The sequence below is a fragment of the Centroberyx gerrardi genome, chromosome 19 (genome assembly GCF_048128805.1).
Source record: "Centroberyx gerrardi isolate f3 chromosome 19, fCenGer3.hap1.cur.20231027, whole genome shotgun sequence".
NCBI lineage: Eukaryota > Metazoa > Chordata > Actinopteri > Beryciformes > Berycidae > Centroberyx > Centroberyx gerrardi.
The window spans coordinates 10,136,407-10,157,362 of record NC_136015.1 but is presented as its reverse complement, the minus strand read 5'-3'; the positions used below and the strand labels follow the sequence as shown (position 1 = coordinate 10,157,362).

The 20,956-nt window shown below is 42.6% G+C and overlaps 1 protein-coding gene across 1 annotated transcript; it reads left to right on the top strand.

Moving 5' to 3' along the window:
• Window positions 1-13,732: 13,732 nt before the first annotated feature.
• nfe2l3 (nfe2 like bZIP transcription factor 3) lies at window positions 13,733-20,629 on the top strand. Its single transcript, XM_071919258.2, has 5 exons — window positions 13,733-14,604; window positions 16,629-16,706; window positions 17,151-17,264; window positions 17,643-18,120; window positions 18,249-20,629. Exons 1-5 carry the CDS (start codon window positions 14,083-14,085, stop codon window positions 19,019-19,021), a joined length of 1,965 nt encoding a protein of 654 aa, XP_071775359.1. The 5' UTR covers window positions 13,733-14,082; the 3' UTR covers window positions 19,022-20,629.
• The last annotated feature ends 327 nt before the right edge of the window (window positions 20,630-20,956 follow it).

Genomic DNA, 20,956 nt, shown 5'->3' with positions numbered 1-20,956 from the left:
TGGATTAGATTTTATCCACTTTTTTAAACTGACAAAAGTCTTTATGATGTAATCTTAAGTAATATCTCATATGAAGATTGGTTCTGTTAAAGAAAAAAACCTAAATGGATGCTTTACTGAGGATATAATCAATTTTTGTTGTTTGTCTTGTGCTTCCAGGTCACAGTTAACCCACTTATTTATTTACCATCATATCACTGGTGATATTTAGAGGAAAAATTATGTTTTATTTTTTTCTCGATGTATTGATATTGCAGTTTACGCCAATCAAAGACCAACTGACACAGGCAGGCAGAGGCCAAACATTTTTCCTAGTGAAAAGGCCGGCCTGCTGAATGTCTCTGCCTCTGTCTGTGCTGTGTTGCCTGTTGACAGTTTTGTCCATTGGTGGAAGCAGCCAGGAGGCTGTTCATACAACATGGCAGTCTTCAGATTCTCTGAATGCCTCGCTTGGATACTCAGAAGGTTTAGGATGGTTGCCCGGACACTGTTGCTCACAGTTACATCCCATACAGATCACACAAGGTTGTGTTTGATCGTCTCTGTCGGTTCAGTAACTTTTGAAGGGGGAGAGAAGGAGATACTGCTGCTCATATGCCTGGAATATCTATGATATTTATGCATTTTCTGCCTGGATGGATCAGTTAAAAGTGAACAAGCTAATGACTATAGTTTCACATATTTATGGCACTTTCATAGTAGTAAATGATGTGGACTGAACTGATTTTACCTTATACTGAACTGCTGACAGGGAATGCTCCACCCCAAACCCCATGGAGAGAGCAGCAGGCCTTGTATACAGCTTTCTCCCTTCCTTTCTTCTTCTCTTTTATTCTTCTCTTTCTTTCATCTGTTTCTCCTCCCTGGTTCTGCAGCTTAGAGTGATGTTGTTTTTCCAGACGGCAGGGTGCTATATGGAGAACAGACAGGAGGAATACCTTATTGAAAATATGAAAATATGTCAGCATGCGGACATCATTATGGCAGCCTAGATCATTTAAGCACCCCTGAAAATTACCTCCAGGCCTCCTGATAAAAAGGATGAATGCGTGTGTATGTGTGTGCGTGTGTGTGCGTGTGTGTGCGAAGGCACGCGTGTATTCATGTGCATCTGCACCGAACTCAGATGTGCACAAGATTTCTAACACATGCCTGCCTGTTTCTCAGAAACCTTGATAGCAAATCATATCTAGCGCTAACCCAATTAGCTTTACATCTGGCTTAGAACTCCAAACCCTGTAACAACACAGAAATGAATTAAAAAAAACACAAGACAAACTGAGACACAAAGTCTCTAAGGCAGAAATGGCCGGGAACTGCTAGAGCATGATATACGCTTTACATTCCTCCTCCACTCGCTGTTTTATATCATTCAGATTGGCGCGGGGGAGTGAGTCTGCATGTGGGGCTCTGGCTCTCCCTAAATCTGCCTCCGGTGGGTCCTGAAAGCGCCCCTGTGCCAAATGAGCAGCGTAAAGCATGCCCCAAGGCATGGCCCAAAATGACGCCCAAACAGCAAAGCTGTCAGCCCGTGAGCCAATGCACTAAAACATGAGTGCAGCCGAACCGTTTGGTTTTATAGCCTACAACTCCCAGTCACAAGCCCTCTAATGCCCCGTTTAACAAGCTGAAAATCCTCCATTTATTCCCCCTCCATCTCCCTTTAGGAGCTCCTGCGTCGCCATTCACAAACAAAGACGGGCTGGAACACGCTCCATGTAGTGTGTGTATGTCGGTGGAAATGGTGGGTGATGGAGAGAGGCAATGCATGAGTGAGATGGTGGGATGGATGGTGTTTTTTTGTGTGTGTGTGTTTGCGTGCATACAGGCATGCATCAGTGTTTCCCCCAGAATTTGACTCTTGGCAGGGAGAAAAAGCCTCTGAAACAGCATTTAGACCATCATGGGACGCTAAAACTAGTCGGGGAAACTCTGGCATGCATGTGTGTTCGTATGTGTGTGTGTGCGCATGCATGCGTGTGTGCTTGTGTGTATGCAAGAGCACACGCGCAATCTCCTACGTAGGCCGTGTGCATACAGCTATACGTATATCCGTGGATTCATGGGCTGCAGGGGAAGGTGGTGAAGTGAGGGAGAAGAAGAGAGAGGGGAAACAGATACAGAATGAGTTGTGGGGGGGGGGGAGGTCAGGAGAGGATAGGGGTCGCCCTCCCTGCTCTCCCATCATGAACACAGCAGATTGGATGAAGTCTTCATCAGCGTTACACTCCACCAGTCACAGCCCCGTGAAACCAGCACCGTGTCCGCGGCACACACCCCTCCTCCCCCCGATCCAACAACAGTGTCACTCATGGAGGCCAGAGAAACACAGGGACTGCTCCATCATGGGTATTAGCTATGGGGATCAGCCGCTTTAAACAAGAGAGGCGGGGTGTGCCTTCGCAGCTTATCATGTAACAACTGCAGCGGAATAGCTTTGAAGTTTCGCCGCTATTTATTAGTTGTATTTCTGTTACAAAGTGTGGAACCTATAGATTTTGAGCATTAGTTTGTCTATTTGATTGCTGTGCCAATGCCAGCTCCATTGCTTCCCTTGTAAAATGGTTTGTAAGGACAATTATGTACTAGCACAGACAGGATGAATACTTGGGATTGGGTGGACTTGTAAAACTTCCATCCCTGTCTTTACATTATTTATATTAGCACCAGGTGTGCATTATAATTTTTCTTCATTTTCATCATAGCTTTCACCACAAGCCTTCTTTCCACTTCATTTCATTTTACAGTGCATACTGTAGGGTCTTGTTTTTTTACCATCTCTGGGAGAACAAATTAAATCAATTTTGAATGCAGGACACAAAATTGCACTGAAATCTCTGTGCTAAGCAGATCTGGCTGACTGGCAACATTTTCCAGTGAGGTTTTGTTTGCTTGTTTGTTTTGCTGTTTTTCCACACTGAAATACAGGGATTGGAAACATGCAAACTAAACTCTCTCAGTGGCCTAACTAACCCGTGGTCTTGGAGTGGGGAACATGTTCTGCGGGCCAAATCGTTTTCCCTCATAACACTGTCTGTTTTCTCCTAGTCAAGCATGGCGAATCAAGGGCCATCATCATTAATATGCGTGTTTGCTAAATCCCGCTCCACAATTTCCACGCAAACCCTCGGTCAATTTAAGTTTACACGGAGAAAATGGCAAGAAGCCGCTGTGAATTTTTCAACGCGTGGGTTTCCAACCCCTCCCTTTGAATACATGAGAAAATGTTTCATTGGAGGTGAAGGGGTATAGAGTGAAAGAATTGAAATATTGCCCAAATGTGACCTGTAAAAATTTCAATCCCCAGTAGTGTGTGGGAATTAGGAATTCCTTCACAAGCTTTTAAAGAGAACTTGAAATACAGAATGATACTGCATTGGCTACATTCTCAACATACTGTGTGTCAGCATACACACAGAGAAGGGTAATGAATCCGTGATCACCAATATCACCATTCAATCTATTTTCTTTGAGCGTGTTTGGATAGCTTGGGGAGGACATGTTTATGTTCGACGTTGTGACAGCGCTCGAATCCTCAGGAGCGCTGTGATGCGGACAGGAAACTCTGAATCTCTCTGCCTCGCTCGCTCTCTCCCTCACACACACCACCGTACACATTTTTTCCCCTCTCCTCACCCAGTTCTCTAAAATAACAGCTTTGACACGATCCGCGCCGGGTTGCCGGTAACTCGAGAGCGGCCTGCGAGAACACGGCGCGCTGAGGAATCCCGTGGCTGTGAATGAGGGGCAGTCAGTGCGCCGGTCCAGACCGGAGCGGGCGGGATAGGCGGGATGGATGGGATAGGAGGCCCACAGAGAGCCCACCGGGCCTGGGCCCCTGGTGAGACAGACCCAGGCCATCTGGTTAGGGTAGGGGCCAGGGCGGCTGACAGGGGAACCCAGTGTTTGGGTGTTTGGGCCACAGCAAAGAGGGGTATTCACCGCATGTCCCATAGGCTGGAGCTGGAGTGGGCTAGAGTGGGGATTTTTGGTGCGGAGGGGGGGTCGTGATTAGGCTTTACGCAGTGATGCACACATGCACGTACACACACGCTCTCTTTCCTACACACACACACACACACTCCTATCCCCTTCTCATGATCACAGAGGTGCAGTCAGGCCTCTGTAAACATCTGTCAGCCATTGCCTCCCTCGCCCCCCCCCCCCCCCCCTCCCCAGACCCCAGCAATTCAGTCTGCCCTTTGACCTGCAGCTGAAAAAAAGAACAACTGTGACTTTCTGCCAAAAACTAGCAAAGGGTTCACTTTACTGACAAGTACCTCAAAAGGGAATATTTTATAGCGCAGGGAGACACATTTAGCTGCCTGTCTGTATATGGATAAATCGGTGTTATCATAACAACAAAGACTTGCGTGGCTCATGGTTCAACGTCTCGGCAATTAGACTTTAAGTACAGCAGAACTTGGCTAATTGCAGCCCCTTGGAAACAGCGGCCGTTTAAACTATTGAAAAGTTCAGATACTTGACATACGTGGAAAAAAACAGGCCAAAAATTGTTCAATGTAAAAACTATGCATTCATGTGACTGTGTCAATTTGCAGCTGAAATGCTTTTAATTGCATATGCCAACAAGGAAACTCAAGCTGTTGCATATAATTGATAGAATGTTATTTTTGAATCCTAGCATATTTTGTTCTTCATTCCTGTTTAGTTAACCAGTCAGTTTAACTAATAAGATTTGTCTGTGGTTTGGACAGCTGAGGTTCTAATCTACCATCGCCCCGGCACATCGGATCCAGACCGGCACCGTGGACCCGGGCGCACAGACCGGGGCCCTCGTCAGCTCTCCCACTCCCGCCTCTGGGGCCTCGGGTTTCCCCTCCATCCCTCCCACCCTCTCTCCTTCCAATAGACGCCGCGGGCCTCCCTCGCCACATCAATTACAGCCTATCCCCCGTAGCGCCGGCCCCTCCCTCCGTGACCCCGGGGGTCGCCGAGTCAGGGGGGTCAGAGGTCGTCCTCCCCGCAGCCACCCCAGGCATCTCTCAGAAGTTTCCGGCTCTGTGTCTGAAGCCCCGCGGCCCTGCAGAGCGACACCCACACGACCCTCGGGCAGCCAGGAGAGACAGGCACCCCCCCACCCCCACCTCCACCCCCGTCCTATAGTCAGCAATGGTCTGTTCCAGTCAGCCAGTGTCTAGGAGGCCACCACCATGCCTACAACCATACCTAACAGCATTTCTCTGGGTTATTTTCATTAACTGCACCTTCAATAATCCACTCTCAAATATCCCTGAATGCATGTACCCATCAATAAACAGAATTTATGCCTCTCTGTGTTTGCCCGCCAATGACTTTGCTAATGAAGTAAGTGAGTTACAACTTCACTGAAAGATGCTGGGCCCATAATATGATCTCTGTAGAACTTTCCACTGCGACCTGACTACGACCAGCGACTTGCATTTTTCCACAACTACCTTAAATAAATTGCTATTTCGATGCAGTCTGCCATCCAAAAACCATGAATATTGACATATTTCATGACTGAAAGACACATTTCAGTGTCATCTTCATACCAAAATGAGAGGACCTGGACTTACCAAAGCTAACTGCTATATTTTCACCAAATGGCCATGATAATATGCTAAATTGAGCTTGCGCAGAGATAACAAGTTTACACACATCAGTATCCCGGATAATACTGTGAACAGGATAATGACTTTACATGCACCAGTTCACAGATGAAATATTGACTATCCTGCATACTGAGTGCATGTAAATGTATTGTTATATACTCAACATCGATACCATCATATTTATCATTCAGTTTACCAAGGACCAACACAGGAATTGTTTTCAATATCCATTGTACCACCTCTAATTCAATGGTGACTCTTTAGCGAATGGCCAACAATGAAGAGACGCTACATGCAGTCAACCGGGTTAAACAGAGAGTCGATGACTCAGGACGTTTTTTCAACCACAGAGTTTTGACGCGTAACTCGGCCTCACAGAGCAGCACCGTATTTCTGTCATATTGCCCGGAGACCAGACCTCGCAGTGTCAATACCAGACACATTATCTCTAATGGGAGAGTCTGGGGTGGAGGGGAGAGGAGACAGAGAGAGAGAGAGAGAGAATGAGAGAGAGAGAGAGAGAGAGGGACGGTATCTCTATTGATTAACTGGAAGAGGACCTCCACTCCATCCTCCTCTGTCCAGACATATGGGGTAATAAGGACCACTCTTCGCCACTGCCACCCCCTCCCTCCTCTTCTCTCCTCTCTTCTCCCCTCACCCCGCTAGAAAGCCTTTTAATCAGACCCCGGGGGAATACATGGATATGATATGGGAGAAAAGGGAGGGGAAGAAAGAAGGGAGGAAAAGGAGACAGGGTGAGAGGAGTCCATTAGTGAAGCAGACACAATAGCTACAGGAACAGAGTGGACACATGGAGATTTCCTTCAAGACCAGAAAAAGGCACTATAGGCCTGAAGACACACGACACACACACACACACACACACCGCCTCTCTTTTACATAATATGCACAAAAATCCATATGCAGGTTCAGAGGTCTGACAGTCCTAATAATAATAAGTCCCCATAATAATAATTTTTAGAAGAAGAAATTGAATGGCTCTCCAAGATCAGGACAGCGCTGTAGTTGGCATACGTGTGTGTGCGTGTCTATGTGTGTGTGTGTGTGTGTGTGTGTGTCTACAGTACACGCCTGAGCTGATATCATTCCAAAGCTACCAGTTCACATCACACAGGGCTGTTTTTCTGCTCGGCCGGGGCCATTTTCTTCTGTTTATGTAGGGCCTTTCTGTTTTCTTTTCCAGGCAGAAGGCTGCCAATCTCTGCGAGCCAGACCAGCTTTATCAAGGCAGCCATCTCACACTCTGACATCAAATCCACAACTGCTGCTCGCGCTGAGAAACGTCCTGTCAACGCCTCGCCCCACTGTTGGCCCCCTCAACCTCTGCACTCCTGAGACACGGAGAGAGGGAGGGAGAGAGAGAGAGAGAGAGATAGTTTGAATCCAAAATCTAGATGAGATTATGTGAGGCTAAAGCAGTTTGGATTCTTTAAATCAAATAGAGATGTTATTGATCATAATTATGGCTCTGTTCAGTTAAAAAGCATGGGGCCATGTGGGACAGTAACATTTCAATCAGTGAACACAGGTTTCAGTTGTGAGAACCTGATATAGGTCAAAGCCCAACATGGGTCTTGTTGTGATCCATTCTTATAGTTGGACAGTAGCGCCCCCACGTGGTTAAATCTGCAATAGCAGTTGTTGAGCAAAACAGCAGCTGTGCATAATAGCATCACATGTTGAATGCAAAGGGGCATAAAATGTCTATCTGTTCGTTACATATTCTTGTCTATTACATGGCTTTGCGTGATAATAAAAACAGCAGTCCTATGTTTGTGTCTATTATAGATTTACTGTAGCACTGCTGATGAAAGAAAGCAGGAACACCACTGACTGAAACAAACGCTCAGAACATGTCTAATCAATTTACCGCAGAGCAGCGGGACACATAATGTAGAGAAGGTCTGCTTAGTCCATCAGCATTAAAACAAAGACTTGTATTGAAAAGGAGGAGAAATAAAGTAATGAAAAGTGCAGGGCATTTTTCATTCTTACAACTCAATTTGCAGAACCGAGCTCGATGTAAAATTATTTCCATATGCCTCCGCTGCGGGGCGCCACGGAGCCTGCCAGAGAGGCAGCCTTAACTGTATGGTAATCTGCGCTCTGTGATTGGCTGAGGCAGTGCGTTGTAGCTGCCGCGGTAGACCAATAGAAAGGCAGTGTTTTGTTTCGTTCGTTTGATTGGCCACATGCGGGTGTCAATCACGCAGCAGCGGGGTCTGGAGGAGGAGAGCAGCCAGTCGGTTGTTTTGCTGTCTGGAGGACGGAGCTCTGCAGCCTGAAGCCGCTCAGCCTCACAGCTGCATGGGACAGAAACTACACAAGCCTGCCTCCTCAAATTCACTCTAGATTTACACTAGAATGATGAACTTAAACAAATTATTTTTAGATGCTGAAATTTGCTATATTTCAATACACATTTATAGAATAATTCACTTTTAGGGGATGAGTAATTAGAAGGCCATTATTATGGTGTAGCAATTAGCCTAATAAAAAAAAATGTCTTAGTAGTCTATTGACAGGGAATTGAAGATGTCCAAAAAATTATTCGAAATAGGCTAATAGGCACGGGATAGAAAATATCATAAATATTTCCCTCTGAATAAACGTTATCATAGTTGACAGAATTTTATTTGAATTTACCATAAATTAATGAAAGAATTGTTTTGACCTAAAATAATGATTAATTAAAAGTGGTAAATATACTGAAATCGGGTCAAATAAAAAAAAATCTGTTATTGACATATAATTAAATGAATAGATTTTTATTGGCTTGTCATTTAGAATAGACCTATAATAACCAAATTATGTATTTATGTTGTACAATTATCTGAAAAAAATATTATTTTAAATAATTACAGGTTTCAAAAATATTTTCAAAAGCCTACACTGTCACTCCTGCAAACCTAGTAATTAAATACGTTTAGAGTATTGAATGGATTAATTTGCTAAACTTAATGATTTCACTTATTTAATACAACTGATGCTTTATAATGTAATGTATTAAATGAGGTAGGCAACTAATCAATAAGTCCATGCTCAAATTTAATGTTTCTCATCCTGTTTCAATGAAGGGTGGGCCTACAAAGTCTCTCTGCCTCATCAAATATTTGTCAAATAACATAAAATAAAATAAGCAATGGTGCATGAAAGTACAGAAAAGTTAGGCTACTTTTGACAGGCAGATTCTGCATTTGCCTTGCACTCAAAATCCAAAATCGGCCTCAAACTGATCCAAGGCCAGTTTGTGAGAATAACTGTGTAATTGTAAAACAATAAAAATAGCCTATAATAAAAGTCTATAATGTATAGGCTAATATCAGAACGTGCGGACAAGCTCTTAACTCCACTTCCTCCCTACGACTTCCCTCGGGTTGCCCATGAGTCCTTGCGGCAACGAAGCCACTGCGCATGCGTCTCGGCCTCCCACACATCATCTGTTATCCCACCAATCAGCTTCATCCTCAGAGGAGTCCGTGCGGTGATTTAAGAGCTCTCCCCCCAATAAATCTGTCAGAACTTCACAAAGTTGATTTAAATGTGTTTCCCATCGTTATGAAAATACTTGTGGATTAATCAAGTGACTGCACGCTGGCGTCAGATCAATCGGAGTAGATCACTCTTCACAGCTTTTCAAAGCGACGCATTTTGGAGCTTAAGTCGCTTGTAGCATTAGACACTGTGGACTTGTCGGGCCACCAAGTCGATTTGTAAAGCTTGCATGATGCGGACCTCTAATGACACTTTGTTTTCAGGCTGTTTGCCAGACCGTGACTGGGAGCATGAATAGTTATATAATTACATTACTGTGTAGCTACATGAATTGTTACATTATTGTAGAACATGTCTTATGCTTTTATAGACTGATTTCAATATCTGCAAATGTTACCGTGTGAATGTTATGCGTGTCATTACTAACGTAACGTAACTGTAGCCAAACCATATTAGCCTACAGGTATGCCCTACTCAATGACGTGTCATGCATGTCTCTATTCAGATAAGACACGTTTAACTTGTATGCACTTCATAGTTTAGACTTAGCCTATATTCATCCTATTATACTTTTGAAGTTAGGCTCGGACTGACAATGTTTTGAACTTCTTGGGAAACAGACGTGATTTAGCCCCAGCTCCATATGTTCCTATATCATTTTCTAGACTTCTGTAGAATGCTATGGCACATAAAAAGTCCGTAGGCTGCTTCCCATTCCAGACTTTGGCAGACTTTCATAGGACAGAAATACGCTCCAACTCAGCGCCCGCACTGAGCTGGTTAAATAGGTCATGCAATATTCAACAATGGGCTGTGAACCAATCAGACACCTGGTGGGAGTGGTGTTTCTCATACGCTGTATATTATCATCCACTCATGAGGTCAAAATGCTATACTGCACCAATGAAAAATCGAAAAACTTTACTGTGAGCACACCCATATTAATGCCAGTTTGCCATTTGACCCACCGTTTAGCAGTAATGGACTTGAGTCACAAAGGTATTGGGCCCAAATGCATAGACCGTATTTTGAGTCATTGCCTGTAGTAATATCAATATTATGATATTATCAATATTATTTTCTTCTTGGCCTCACATAAACCGTATTATGTCTATAGAGAGATAAGAAAAGGATATAAATTCACCCCTATTAATAAAACACAATCCACTGAAATGTAGCCTGCAAATTCTAATATATACATATATATATATATATACATATATATATACATATATATGTATATATATATATATATATATATATATATATATATATATATATATATATATATATATAAATTATCACTGTTGTAACACTGTAAATTTATCAAATAGCGTAGGGTAATGAGATAGCCTATTATTGCACGCAACAACAAAAATATATTTTAGTCTGCATAACCTGACAAAAAACACAGCAAAACAAGACACTGATAATAAATGAGAAACTTTGGTCTTCTTATGGCAAATAGACCTAGCTTACAATCAAAAATGAAGTAGATTGTACAAATACATTCTTTAACACACTGTTATATTGTAGCATACGAGTCTACAAAGCAACAGTTTACAGTATAGGAATCATGTCAGTTCAACTAAAAATGGTCGTCGATTCATATTACCATTGTTCACCAGCAGGAGGCGCAATTAAACCAGATCCCAGATTAAGACTCTTATGCATTGTCAGCTCTGTTAAACATAACAGGACACCCTGAACTAGTAACTTGCTTCTTGTTATGACACTTTTTCATTAAAATATTAAATTTTCTGTAGTTTTACTATGTATGTTGTACTTTATGTTACCTAGTATATAATTAATTTAAATTGGATATATATTCATCTTGATGAGGCCTTGCCTATGTTTTGTCTTTTAAAGATAAAGTCAACTTCTGTTTATTTAATCTGTCTGTCTGTATTGTTTCTTTTAATTTAGCTCAGGGCTCGACCTTGCCGCACTGACTCAGGTAAAGCCTGTGTATTGGTTAACCACATATCAGCAAACACATGTTTATTCTGGCCAGAGACAGACAAATCACATGCACACATGCTCTCACACAAACACTTTCTCTTTCAGAATGTCTGTAGCAGAGGGAATCAGTCATCAAGCTCGTGATATAAACTCACTAGATCATGCCTTGGTCTTGGAGAAGGACTGGAGATCATTTAAGGAGACTGTATGTAGTGGACTATAATGCTTCTCCAAAACAAGTCTGACTTTGTCTCCCCATTATCTATTTTTTATTTATGCATGTAGAGGCCTTAGCATACCATGTGCATTATGTTTGTGTAATTCTGGAATGCAAACATTAAGAGACAAAGAGATAAATGATGTAGGGGTTTTCTTCCCTTGTAAATTCAGCATATGAAAAGTGAGTAACTCAGTTTTTAATCGTTTGCGTTTCCATTTGACTTCTATATAATTCTACTGCAGTAGAAACTGACTGCCCAGTCACATACCTAAAGGCACCAAGCTTTCCCAGCTGGGGGAGATTACCTCCATAAACCAATAAGGGGCCAAGCCACAAAACAACAACAACAACAACAACAACAACAACAACAACAGAAGCATTCAGCCTCGAACTTTCCTCAACAGCAAAAAGAGTCCAGGTTGGTGATGCTAGTTTTCAGGATGAAGGAAAAGGCATAGAGATTAAACAGTAAACACTGTTTAATTTCTATGGGAAAAGGTTTGTGTACAAATAATGGGACTAGAGGTGTTATTTTAACCCTCCTGTTGTCCTTGGGTCAAAAATGACCCATTTCTGAGTTTAACAGCAGTGAAAACCTCCTAAATTATTTTTTTTCTGCAAAAAACTTGATGACTTCTCCTGGAGTGATCTTACAATTAGAAAAAGTGAAACATTTACTTTTTAATATTTTTTTTTATAAGAGCTGTACACCATCAGGGTACAAAGATAGTCTTCGGGTCATTTTTGACCCTACAGTTGGTAAATCAATTACAGACTAATTAAAATGTTATAAAAAATTGATAAATGATTTGTAGTAACTATGAAGCACTCTTTTTCTCGTGAGAAAATTTGTTTTATAGACTCAGGGGTGGGATCATAATGTTATAAAGGTGCTTCAGTACTAGTCCACTTATGATGTATATTTTACAATAAAACCATACAGCACTGTACAGTGTACAGGGGTGTACACTGAATAAATACAGAATACTTGGACTTTGAGGTAGGAAAACACAGACCCCTAGTTGGGATCCACCAATGGCTGCTTCATTGGCACAGGATCAACCAATATCTGTCTTTTTGGCCTGAGGCCCACCCATTGTCTAACTGGTGTGCAATCAACCAATAGGTTTCTTATTGACCTTGGATGCAACAGTGGCTGTCTTACTGACCTGGGAGCAAGCAATGGAATCAAAGCACAAGCTTGGTATCATCCATCACCACTTTGGGATCCAGCAACTTCTCTCCTCACCTGGGACCAACCAGTGTCTGTCTCAATTCTTCTAAGTTCCCTTTCCCAGGCATTTAGGTGGGTGATAATGACATTGTCCCAGTCAAAAGAAGAAAAATCACCTCTAAGAAAAAGGCCTCTGGAAGTAGCTGGTGATGATGCTGCCCCAAAGTGGAACCAAATCTGTTAAAGTTTGCTCAGAATTTGCTCTGTCACAATACTAAACATTTAGTTAATTCGCCAACACAATCAGAGTACACTGAAATGGAACCAGATTCCATCATCAGGCTGAATTACGAAATATTTATTGATTTGAGGGGCTTAATGTTCACGTTTTAAACAACATTAACTGTGTAGTGTGTCTTTTATTCACACTTATAGACAGTGGTGTAGCTGGGACAGCAATTCATTCTAATAAAACCACTGCTACAATAAGTCTGAGTAGACAGTGTAAGCACATTTTCATTCATAATAACATTTCATGACATAATGATAAGTATAGCTCTCTCTCTAGCATTGCCTAGTGTCATTCACAGAATATGAATACAGTACAAGAGTAGGCTTGTTTTATATGTCCATTTTATCAATTGTTTTTTGGACCCCAGGAATACCTGCGGTCTGAATTCAACCATTGCAGTTCCGTTGTAAATGCTTCAAATTATATATTCAAACAATGAATATTAAGCTAGGCCTTAATAAACTTGCCCAACCCCTTTTTCCATTCATCTAGAGCTAACGTTAGCCAAGAAGGTCGCTTATATATAGGCTATAAGAGATATTTGGGCCTATACGGAGTTGAACAAGTTCAAACTGTAATTCATCCATTTACCAGTAGGCCAGGCACCGTGCAAATGCAGGTCAGTGGGACAAACCTCCCCGGAACTGCAGGCACAAGTTAAGTAATCCCTCTTGAGATTAATACACTGTTGAATATGACAAGTTAACACGATAATAGTGTTCAGTGTACATTTCAGAAGTTACATCGGTTTAAATTCTTCCTTATAAATGTAAATAATTTGTGTTGTTATGACTGGGGGTGGCGACTGGTGGTGGTTAACACTAATGCTTTGCTTTCATTGGTCAAAAATATAACGGGCATTGTTGTTGTCCAATCAAACTCTGTTGCGGTGGAAGCTTTTGGGCCCAGTCTGCGTGAGTTATGCAAATCCTGAACTGAAGTCCCCTCCTCAGTGAGCACACTACGGTGAGAATATTTAGCTTGATTGACATTTCATCCGCTGGGAAATGTTAAGCTAGCAACGTTAGCAAGGTTTTGATAGACAGCACTGTCTAAAATAGTTGATCCGCTGTAAGTGATTGAAGAACAACTGTGTACGCTATGTTTCTGTCAGGAAGTTGACGTTAACTGTTAGCTGAAACTGATAGCTAACAGCTAGTAGCTAGCTAACCAACGTTTTCGCCGGTACGGGCGGACCTCTTTGTCTGACAGGAGAAGGCGTGCTCTTTTGTTAGGCTTTTCTCTTTGTTCACTCGGGAAAGGGGAACTGTTGGGTCAGGATTTCACCATTATTCGCAATTCTCCAAGTATTTAGAAAATGCAAATCGCGAAAAAATACTTCACAGAAGGCCTGATCCAGTTTACGATCTTACTGAGTTTGATTGGAGTTCGTGTGGATGTCGACAGCTACTTGAATGGCTATTTTACGCCTCTGCTAGAGATTAACTTGGGACCCAGCTCAGCCTACATCCAGACACCATTTCACAGTTTGAGAGACACTCTAGATGGATACAGCGTGCACCCCAAATGTCCCGAGTTGGACTATTTTTTCGCCAGTCGCCGGCTGCTAGACGAGGTGCGGACTCTGGGCTCTCCGCGGTTCCCCACACAGTTGAACGCATGGCTGGTGCACCAAGTGTCTGCCACTGACAAGACTGACTCTGGACAGCCTTCAAACAGCAACAGCATTGACACCAGCTCGGGGTTGGAGAGCCCCGGGGACGATGCCAGCGATGACGGTGAACACCTGCCTGACAGTGGCCAAGAGGAGTGCCAAACAGCCCAGCATCTCGGTGGACAAGGGCCTTGTAGCTCTGGAGCCTGCGGGGTTCTTAAAGAGGCAAGTGTGGGCAGTAATCAACCTAAAGTTTAGCAGAGTTGATTGGTAGCTATACGTCAAGGAAAGTTGGTTGGCTAAGTTACAGTACGGGGTTAAATTAAGTCAGTGAACTGGAGTTAAAAGTTGTCAATTGGCTAACGTTAGTTAAAACACAGCTAACGTTGTAGCTAGCTAACGGTTAGCAAGCTAACGTTAATCCATAGTTATGCAATGATGGGTTTCCATTCCACAAGTACAAGGACAACATAATATAATAACTTATAACTTATCTCTGCAACTTTGGCGATGTGCATTCACATTCACTTTCACTTTGCAAAAGCCCAATCCTCTGTCACATGGCTTGTCCAGTTGGATTTTGGGACAAACGTTCATCTATGGCAATATGGGTACTTTAAACAAGACTTAACTGGTCCAGCTATGTAAGTAGCTGGCTAAAGTTAGCTAGATTGACTGGTTTGGTGCACAACTTAACAAGTATCCAGCTAACTGTCCAGTGCACCTGTCACCTTTCATTGTGGAACAACTCATGGTAAGCCCTCTCTGAAAAGTCAGGCCAACTCTTTACAGTAAGATTAAGTGTATTAGATTAATTTAATTGATAAAGCCATTGTATTGGATGGCCATTTCGTTATTAGACCACTATCTGCCAAGAGGTAGGGCTTGCGTTCCTTAATAGCTGCAGTGTACTCAGATTACTGTTGAATGTTATAATTGGAAGTGTGTGTAGTTTCTTACTGAAATGTGGCAGTGATTGTCATTATCTATCTATAGATTGTAATCATATTCAGGCCTCTATTTGAGCCCCCTCGTGATCCAGTTTTTCTGGTTCAGGGTAGAAACAGCTGCTTGGTGGATGTGATCCCCTGAGGCCAGTCGATGTAGCCGATTTTGTAATTGTATCCCCCGTCTTCAGGCTCAACCACCAGCTGTGGGCCTTGAGAGAGGTGGAGAAGTGAGGCTTAGACCCACACCCTGTTTGCTTACACAAAAGCGGTGGTCCATACTCGAGTACTGCCCCCTCCCAGGGCAAGTCTTGGTCACAAGGATCATGTTGACACATCTTTTATTATTTACCTTCTCTTTGTGTAAAATACTTGATAGTTAAGCTGCTTATAGGCCGAGATGTTGTGGTTTGTTTAGATATACTCTTTCAAATAAGAAGACTACAGCTGTGCCATTTTACAGTAAGCCAGTAGGCCTGTGTCTAGAGAGCCATTTCAGGGTGGGAAAGCCTCTTCAACAGAAGTGTACAAGCCCAAACAGAGTCTGAGTAGAACTTGATTGGGTTGGGTACACTTTGTCATATTTTTGCCTCTAGCATCAGCAAGTGAAACCCCTCCTATATAAAAGGGGTTTCAACCCCTTTATATTATTTAGGCATGGAAAATAATTTTCTGTCTGTGTAGAGATATAGGCCTAAAGAGCATTCTGTCTCTGGTAGACAGGTGGTAACCTACATTTACTGCTCCACTTGGTCTATCTGGAGGGTCTTACAATAGCTAGCAGGGTTAGGTCATCCCCTGTGGTTATTAGCCTAACTGGTGGGATATTAAGAGGCCCTAAGCCCCAGTTTTATACACGCATGTGTCTACACACACCTGCTCACACATTCCTAATGCATAGTCCTTTTGTTGTTGTTGGAGACACACTACTTGAGATCATGTAACCGTACTGAATGGCCATGAGCACAGTTGACAGGAGGATGATGACAGTTGTGGTTAACTGTAGTCCAGAGTCAGTTAAGCTGGGTTCAGTCCCTTCAGGAGTTACGACCCTTGCTCATTACAACAAATATTTTCCTCTGCCAGAACAGAACAATAATCATTGTTTAAGATATCCAATTAGCAGTAATGGTTGGATTGGGGTCACCGAGCCAGAAATGTAACATTCTTTAAGATCTTTGTATGCCAGCTAATAAATAGGCTGCCCCCTCCTCTTCTATGCTCATCCCTGTTTTCTTTATCCTCCTGTTTTCCACTTCTGTCTTTCCCTTTCTCTCCGTCTGTCTTTCTTTTCCCCACCAGGAGGATGATGCTCATGTTAAAGAAGAGGAACCTGCCTCACTCAGTCAGCTGGCACACAGTTCCACACTGGAGCAAGAGGTACGGTCCTGGCTGATTATGATACTTGCTGTATACAGTAGAAAGTGTTGCACAGTGCATCAATACTGAAAAATGTGTCTTATTACCTGATTTTAGAAATGTTGCTATGCTAGAATTTTTCTTGAACTGGTTCTCTATTTTGTAGTGTTTCACATCTAATTTGCTATAGTTTCAGTTCCTCCTCTTCAAAGGCCCCAATCAATGGCTTTTTGATGGAAAACAAAATAAAACAAAATTTAATATGATTATTGCATTTTAGCAGCTTTACATGTTTTCATGTTAAATTGATGTTTCTGTGTGAATGTTTTATTTTCACCATGGTATTGTTTTAGGATTGAAACTGTGACACTTGAACTAGAATTGGCACTGGAGTCAAAACTTGGGCATCAAGCTAACACAAAGTATTACTGTGTAAATGCTGTATTCCTATGAATTCTATTTCAGGGTCTGCTCAATGGCAACGCTGCCCCTTCTGATCCAGCGCGGCACCATCCTCCTACCATCGACATTGACCAGCATTGGAGCCATTTCCTCTCTCTGCCTGTCACTGACCTAGATGTAAGTTGTCCCCCTATGATGATGAACTTAAGATAAGATAAGATGCACTTTATTGATCCCCTAGGGGAAATTCAGGTGTCTTCTTCTTTACATTAGGGTAAATATCTGTTTGATTTCATAATTCCTGTAATCGGTACTTTTTTTTTTTTTTTTTTAAGATGTGTATGAATACAATGGTACAAGTGTACCAGACTTTCTTCTACCACTGAATAGGTGCGGTGGGACAACCTGCTTTAAGGAGTTAACCCACCTAAAAGAATTTCATCAGTATGAGTTTTACTGTCACATGATGGTCTAAATGCTGTTTGACAGGCTTTTCCACATTGCCAAGAATACAGTTCTGGAGGAACTACTAAAGTGTACATATCTCATGTTTAGGACTTGGACACCTTGGTTACTGAGCGTCTTTTAGACATCGACTCGGACATCACCAGTGCCATCAGCCAGGATGTCAGTCTGCGTGACGCCATGGTAACCAGGGCTGGAGCCTATGGTGTGACGCCGGAGAGAGCAGAGGCCAGACCAGTCGTCCAGCAACAAGCACCCCTCTTCCGACTGGAATCCATAAACTCCTCCCACTCAGACTCATCACCAGGGATGACCCTGGGTTCGGCTGCACTCCCCTTTGCTTCAGTATGTAATGTAACCAGGAACGTGTCATCACATGGCACACTGGGTGGTTGTCTGGACGAGGCAGTGTTTGACCAGATAAATCTGCTGGGTTTGGAAGGCCTGGACACCATTGATACTCAGCTGCTGGGTGGTCTGGGGAGCATAGAACCACGAGTCCTGGAGGACCCGGACTCAGACTCCGGTCTCTCCTTGGAGAGCAGCTCTGGAGGTCCAGCCTCCCCAGGTTGGTTAAAATCTCTACAGTAATTCCTAGATGAAAAGTCTTTGCGTCCCAACCCTGTTTTGTGGAGGCACAAGCTTGTTGGCATTCATACTTAATGTCTCCTATGTGTTAATTCTTCACTCATCCAGGCACATCCGAGGTGTCGTCGTCATCCAGCTCATACTGTGAGGACGAGTGTGGGGCTACAGGCTACAGCAGTGAGGTGGACTCCATCCCCTCCAAAGGCATCCCTGACTACACCACAACATGGTCACCTGTGGATCTGAGTGAGAGCGTGTGGCATGACCACAGCTACTCCTCTCCTGCTTTCTTCCACCAGCCATCAGTAGCAACGCTCCCCCACAAAGGCATCAAAGAGGAGCCTCTCAGCGATGAAGAGGAGGAGAGGGCGGAAGACAGGGAGCTAAGTCGTGATGAGATGCGAGCCCGCGCCATGTACATCCCGTTCTCTGCCCTGCAGATTGTCAACATGCCCGTGGAAGAGTTTCTGGAGGTCCTCGAGGGCCATGGCTTCTCACCCGAACAGGTGACGCTTCTGAGGGACATCCGTAGGCGGGGGAAGAACAAGCTGGCAGCGCAAAACTGCCGCAAGCGCAAACTAGATGCCATCACAGGGCTTCAGGAGGAGGTGGCAAGGCTGCATGCTCAGAGAGACAGGCTGCTCAGGGAGAAACAGCTGACAGCCAAGACAATGGGCGCTGTGGGCCAGCAGATTGAGCAGCTCACCAGGGACGTCCTAGCCAGGCTGAGGGATGATTCAGGACAACCCCTGAGCCCTGAAAGATTCACCCTGCAGTGCGGGGCTAACGGGAGGGTTGCAGTTCAGCCTGTAAGAAGGCCCGCTGTCTCCACAACAGCTGGAAGTAAAACAGACAAGAGGAAGAAGGACAAAAAGCAATGACGCAGCATTGCGAGCTGGGACTTGAGGCTTTAGGTTTTTGCATATTTCTGAACTCTCTTGCCTGACTTTGGGATGTCCTTTTCTCTGAGTGTGGATTCACCTCTGTTGGGAGCCTAAAATGGCAAAAGCTGCAACAATGAAAAGAAACTCAAAACATCTGTAAATAAAAATTCTCATGGGAAAAATGTAGCTTACACACTGGACAATATTTTGCTTATTATAGACACAGGCAATCCGGGTAGTTGCGAGGTACAGCTAACTCGCTAGCGATGCTACCAGTCTCTCTTTGTGCCTGTTAGTATTATAAAGTCACCGATTCTTACCATTTTTACAGACTGATGAAAGCATAGACAACCAGATATAAAAGTCAACATGGCCAGCATTGTGACAGTCTAACAGAGTTATGTGGATTGGATGGGAATCTATGAAGGGGAAGAGTGTGTCCGTTTTATTCCCCACTTAGCCTTGCCTCTTTGTATATCTATACAATATAAGCAAGAGGTTGTAGATTGTATCCATTAAGAGGTTTCTGAAAGGTTAATATGCTGTTCTCTCATCTAGAGACTGCCAAGGGCAGTATCAGTTTTTTTGTTCATAATGGTAACTTTATTTTGTAATGTGGTAAAAGAAGTGAGACAGCATTATTGATCTAAAAGTTACAGATTTGTGTCAGAAGTTGTATGAGGGCATGTACTGTTTATTAGACATTTCAACTTAAAAGCTAAAATACTGGAAAACATTTCACTTATATCATATGTCATGGTGACATACTGTATACCAATGACTAAAATGAAAAGGCCTTAATTTAAATTTGATAAGTGTTTTGTGTATCCATGATACACAGCTGTACATTGCCATATCAAATTGTTTTTAAGAGGCTAGGTTTGTATGATTTAAATTCGGAATAATTGATTTCAAGCACAATTTTGCTTAGCCCTTTAATTTAAAGTACTTAGTTTTTGGTCAGATTATATTCTACCTCGCACCTTATTTTATGTTATGGATTTGGGCAAAATTAAAAACAAAACAAAAAACCTTTTTTAAGGGAACTTAAGGGCACTCTGTCACTAGAAATCCTTCATTGTTGAAATGGCCCTAAAATGGACCTAAACCACCTGATTTCCAAAATAATACAATCACCAACTGGTAAAAGGATCGAATGTTGTTTGGATGTTGTTTTTATATACTTCAGATTACCTGAAAAAGAAGTTGAACAAAGTATTTAGTAAACGTTGACATCTTATTCATGGGTACACCCTTATGCAGTTAATACAAAGTGTGTGTGTATGTGTGTGTGTGAGAGAGAGAGAGAGAGAGAGACGGAGTGAGTGAGTAATTGGAGAAAGGTGCACTAAATATACTAATAGTTTTAGTGTGACTCATGAGGTATTGTTTTTTCTTTGTTCCTCAAATTCTTATTTAATTTTTGGTTTGACCAAGACTTTATGTTTTTGTATACATTTCGGATTTTTTTGTTTTTGTTTGTTTTTTGAGGTGGGAACGAGTGTTTTTGATTGCATGGTGATTGTTGAATGTCGGTATGAGGTCGCTTAGAAAACCTAAAATGATGTTCTTGCAGACATTGTTCTTTCTGATTTAAAAAAATAAAGAAAAACAAACAAACATTGTCTCTTCGTTGTGCCACTGTTTTCGGACAGTAGCTACTTGTCTGTATTAATGTGTATCAGTATTGATGACAGCTGATACAATGTGATGATATAATATAAGACCGTTTTCATGGCAGAATAAACTTTACGACTGTCACAGCAAAAAAAAGATGAAAAGGAATACAAACACTAGCTCTGTCAGACTATAAACCTGCATAACTAAATCATTTTCTCATTAGAAACCTTAAAAGGCTACAATTACCTGTGTTTGAATTTGATTATAGAACATTCACTAACACAGTTTACGTTATTTAAAGGATCTGTACCC